Raw genomic sequence first — 5,499 nt, 5'->3', positions numbered from 1 at the left:
AAAAAAAAAAAAGAAACTTGTTCCCACAGTGTCCTTCTCTGGCAGTTGGGGGGGGGACTGGTGGCAGCTTGTCGTTTTCATTTGTTGTTACTGGAGTTATTTGAATCTCATTTCTCTCCCTGCCGTTACCCCTGCCGAGACACCTGAAAAGGCGTGAAGAAAGGGGGAAAGGCAAAAGCGAGGAAAGAAATAACAATAATAACAGTAACCGTCACGAGGAAAGTGCTGGGGGCCATTGCGGGAGAGGCGTGACATATATATAAATATATACGGGTGGCAGCGAAGACAAATTTACTGATATATCCGCTTTGTTTATATAGAGACAGAGTGAAGTGAAGTGGAAAGGGAAGAAAAAGGGGAGAGGGGAACGGCGAGACCATTTCTCTGTTTCTTTGTTGTTGTTCTCTTGGAATTGTAGGAACGTCGATAAAGAGGTCAAAAAAATAAATAAAGAACGTGTTCGGTTAAGTGAGTGGGGAAAGAAAGGAAAGGAAAAGGAGAAACTCCTTGTATTCAGTTCAGCGTCTCTGCGGTTTAGTTTCAGTCGATTTTTTTTTGTTTCAGTCGTTCGGTTGTTCGAAGTGTCGTGGTGAGTTACCTTCGCGCGATTATTATTGGTTAAAAGAAGAGCACGTGTTATATATATATATATATTTGTATTTACGTTACAGACAGCGGACGTGAGGAGGATACGTTTTTTTCTTTTTTGGGAACGAGGTGGATAAAGGGGACTCAGGAAAGGAGTGGAGGTGTGTCCTACGTTAATCATACTTCATGGAGAAATACACAAAGGTACGCGTCCTTGGTAAAGGAAGCTTCGGTAGTGCCATTCTCATCAAGCGGAGAAGCGATAATGCACTCTTCGTCATCAAGGAGGTATTCCTTGGGAAGTTGAACGAAAAGGAGCGAACGGAGGCTCGACAGGAGTGCCGTATGCTCCAGAAACTCAACCACCCTAACATTGTTCGCTACGTGGAGCATTTCGAGAACCGAAATAACCTGTATATTGTGATGGAGTATTGCGATGATGGAGACCTACACGGTAAAATAAAGCGCGGCCCCATGAACGAGAGCAGAATATTGTATTACTATTCCCAAGTCTGCCTGGCCATGGAGTACTTGCATTCCCGACACATTCTCCACCGGGACATCAAAACCATGAATGTATTTCTTATGAAAAACGGGTCCGTGAAGTTGGGTGACTTTGGGATTGCCACAGTGTTGCGAAACACAATGGGTATGGCAAGCACTGTTTGTGGCACCCCGTACTACTTTTCACCGGAAATCTGCAAGAACAAACCGTACAACAATAAATCTGATGTGTGGGCACTCGGCGTGCTTCTCTACGAGCTGGCCACAGGTCGGCACCCTTTCGACGGGAACAGCATGCAACAGCTCATGCAACGCATAGTGAGGGGGACGTACAATCCTCTGCCATCGCATTTTTCACGCGAATTCCGTAAGATGGTCGACTGGTGCCTCCAGAAGGACCCGGCACGGCGGCCAAGTATTAGACAGATGCTCGCCTTTCCGATTGTGCAGCGGTCGCTTGAGCGGTTAGAAGAGGATCTCATGCTAGCCACGCAGTGTAGGATACGTCTCAAAGACATAATTGAGTACGATGCTGCAGCGGAAAACATTCCGTGCTGTGAGCCCGTTACTCCACGCCCACAGGAGACTCCTCGGGGGGAGCAACGCCACCGTCAGGAGCCCCACCCGCCTGAGATGTCACCGGGTAAAATGGCAGCCATGGCCCTAGCAGGACAGCACAATCGCCAACAACAGCAACAGGCACCAGAGTGTTTTGTGCGACAGCAACATGTTTCTCCACGGGCGGCGATGGCTGCTGGACCACCAGCTGTTGATCCAGCTGCGCAGAGGCATGCAGACCATGCCGGTCTACTTGCTCCGAAACCTAACGCGGCGCATGCGGCGGCAGATCATGGCAGGTTAGAAATCTTTCGGCGGGAGGCTCCACCGCAGTGCAAGCGTCCGCTAGCTGATATCAAGCAGGCTTTACCCTTTTCCCCATATCAAAGGCCCCATTTTCAGCAGGTTCCGTGCCAACCCCAGTATGTGGCAAACCCTTACAAACAGCTGATGCAGCAGCACTTTCAACAACTACAGGAAAAACAGCGGCAGCCACATCAACCGCAGCCGGACGCGCAGCGCCAGATGCAAAAAAATAACGAAGCGAAACGAGGCCCCGACTGCAAACAGGGTGAAGGGTTTGAGGACAGGATCAAACGTATCAATGCTATCGTAGAGCGTTATGCCAAGGATGTGGATCCTAAGACGCTCAACACCATTCACGCCTATATGAAGCGCAAGCAGGAGGAATACCTGCAGCGACAGAAGGAACAGAAAGAGAGGTTGGAGCGGCGAAGGCAACTTAGAAAGCAGGAGCTTTTGAAGGTGATTGAACAGCAAAATAGGATAGCGCGGGGTGAAAAAGTACGTAAGGGCGTGGAGCAGAAGCAACACGCACAGAAACCTGTTGCGGAAATGAAGCCCCTTAACCCAGGTCAACCCGCGGTGGGCGACAGAAATGCGTACCCATCACCATACAAAGTTTTACAATCGCCACCTCGCGGTGCCCAGTACCCACAGCAGCAGAATCCAGTGTTCGGTCGTGATCCCCGTTGTGTTAGAGCCGCCCCTAAGGAATCTAACCCAGTTTCTGGAGGGCGAAATGGAAACGCTATTGCATCACCTTATTGTCCCAATTATCACAATGCGGCCCTACGTGAAGCTCTGAAGGGGCCAGCGCCACCAGTGGATTCCCCTGGAATTCCAGATAACCAAAGGGTGCGGCAATTGTATCAGCAACCAGGGATGCAACCAAGGGGCGATGGCGACTCGGCTGCACGCGGTGTTGCTGCCTCTCCTCGAGTTGTTGTGTACAGAGATGTTGTTAACCTGAACGATAACCCAAGACGTGCGGAACCTTCTCAGCTGAATGCTGGGCAGCTTGAACCAAAGCCGCAGAAGGGTAAGCGAACCGCAGATCCATCGGTTCACCGACATCCTCTTGGGAGACCAAAGGAGCCGTGTCCACTGGTAATACCGACAGCAGACCAGGTCTTCCAAAAACAGCAACCGCTGCGGCGGCAGTTAAAACAACAGCCCCTAACAAACATAGTTTCTGCCCCGCTTCTCCCCACCCCGCGTGCTGAGAGCCCAGTTGCAAAGGCTATAGTCAACCACCACGACATAAAAAAACTGGGTTCTGCGGAAGGGGATTTGCGGTCGCCGTTTGCGAACGGTACGCTGGGTCGTCGTAACAGTGCCCCATCAATTTCCCCATCGATGGAGGTAACGCCTTCTAAGAATTCACCCTTAAACGAGAAGGAAGCTGCCGTCAATAAATGTCATGTTAGGCCAACCACGGCATCAGGCTTTGTCGCGGAAGGTGCGTCGGCTACCAAGGATTTACCCGCTCTGAGGGTGACTTCACCATTTTCGCGTTTAAACCTCGAAGACCTGCCGGCTGATGTGAAGGTGCGACGTGAGCTTCAACAGCAGGCAAAACAACATGCCCTTTTGTCACAACTAAAGGGGGATTTCAATTTGCATCCGGCAAAGAGAAATGATGTGGTTTGCGGTCGGTCTAAGAGCTGCGCACCAGAGTTCGTCAACGCCAGGCATAAAGGGGGTTCGCCTATTTTGTATCGAAGAAAAGATGGCTTCCTCCCGTCCAACCAGCGCGGCGGTTGTTCCAAGAGCCAAGAAATAAATGGGGACGACGATAGTTCAAAGAATGAAATCGGTCAGCCGATGCTTCTGGCACCACTTCAGTGTCGTGCGGGTGTGGCAGCTCAAGGACAGTGCCTGTCCCCCGCTGTTTTCTCGATGCCCGTTAGCCCGTCTGCAGCACCACATGGCCAGAGGAGGCAAACGTTTCAGCGTGGTGGGGCCAGCCGGAACAATCATGTGCCTCAGGCTACACCTCCTGATGCCGCACCGTCTATGGTTGTTGCAAAAATAAATCCGAAGGTGCACCAACCGGCCCCCACGCGTGAGAAAAAGCCAGACAACGGCCGTTCTCCTGCCTTCGAAGAATCCATTCACACACCCATCCTAGTTGACATATGCTATGGCGTTGCCCCAACGAGCGAGGAGGCCTTGAACAAGAAAGCGGCCTTCGAAGGTGATAGCACTCCAGTGCTTCCATCAATCAATGATGTAACTGCCGATCCACCTGATGTGGCGCAGCAGTGGCGAAATTTTGTGGATAAAAATGCAAACGGGAAAGCTCCATATCGCGCTCTGTGCTCACACTTAGTGGGTATGGGATTTCACAATAACATGAAGCTTCCCGGACACGCGGATGAGATGGCTGTTTTTCAGAAGGTTGATGGGCCACGACCCTGTATCCCAAGTACCCTTGAGGTTCTTGTCGGTACTAGCGTGTCGAAAAAGCATTCACCAGTGACGTCAAGCAGTGGAAGTGACACAACTGCTTTTGATGCAGAAACAAGAGGAAGGGAGCGCTGCTCGGATGAGCTTCCATCCCTAACTAGTATTCCGTGTATTATTTCACCAACTAGCGTCGCCTGTGCGGCTGGGGAAGGGTGCCAAAGCAAACCATATGGTTTACAGAAAGACTCAGATGCGGAAGAGACGGGCGGTTTTATAGGTTTGGAAGACGACCCGCGCGCCTCTCGTGATGATGAGGGTAGGCAGGGAAGCACCGGCTCTGTTCAGGTGCTCCCTGAGGCTTCGCTAGATGGCTACCTCTCAATGCTCGATCATCTGCGCGGTCTTCTTTATAACAATCCTTCACAGGCAAAAAAAGCGAGTGCAGGAAACAACAGTGACAAAAAAAATGTTAAGGAACGGGAGCCATCGCTACTGAGCGCAGAGGAAGTGAGGAACTTGGTGGATAGATGTGAGCGTCTTTCCCGCAGTGAAGCAACACGGGCCACGTCCCCAAACCAGGGAGCCATTGGGGTGCACGTAGTTTCATTAAATTTCCCCACCTCGTCGGTGGATGGGTGCGAGGAAAATAAGGAAGGGGAGTCGCGGGACGACGAGTCCGACCTCGACGACGAAGAAGATTTGGACGAAGCTATTATGGAAGTTAGTGATGTGGAATTTGGCGATGATGTACCGCTTACAGCACCTCAGAGTGCAGGAATTAGCGAAGCATATCAATGCGATATTGAGAATGACGGATTTCTTCCACGTGTTGTTAACGTGGATTCCCAGGGAAACTGCAGCGAAGGTGGAAATGATGCCCGGACTGAGCGGCGCAAGGAGGAAAAGGAAACAGCCATTGGTGGGGCTGCGTGAAGGGAAATTCCCCCTCGCGTATCGTTCCCGCGCATACCCACCTACCTATGTCAGTGAAGTGGACCATTGTATATTAGTATCACTATGAAGGAAACAATAATGAAAGACCTCTTTCATCCTCTTTTCTTCTTTTTAGAAAAAAGAAATATTTTCCTTGAGCCCCTAACTTCCCAAGCTTACGTATTTTAGTCACACCGCTTGTGT

General features: G+C 50.7%; 1 protein-coding gene across 1 annotated transcript; it reads left to right on the top strand.

Annotated features, from left to right (window-relative positions):
- Window positions 1–774: 774 nt before the first annotated feature.
- TEOVI_000825500 (Serine/threonine-protein kinase Nek1-related, putative) lies at window positions 775–5,295 on the top strand (the record flags this gene model as incomplete). Its single annotated transcript, XM_067221876.1, has 1 exon — window positions 775–5,295. The coding sequence occupies one exon, from the start codon at window positions 775–777 to the stop codon at window positions 5,293–5,295; it is 4,521 nt and encodes a 1,506-aa protein (XP_067077977.1).
- Between the last annotated feature and the right edge of the window lie 204 nt (window positions 5,296–5,499).

This window comes from Trypanosoma equiperdum, assembly GCF_001457755.1.
Source record: "Trypanosoma equiperdum strain OVI genome assembly, contig: ctg_1511, whole genome shotgun sequence".
Classification (NCBI taxonomy): Eukaryota; Euglenozoa; class Kinetoplastea; order Trypanosomatida; family Trypanosomatidae; genus Trypanosoma; species Trypanosoma equiperdum.
This window is presented reverse-complemented; position numbering and strand designations above follow the sequence as displayed.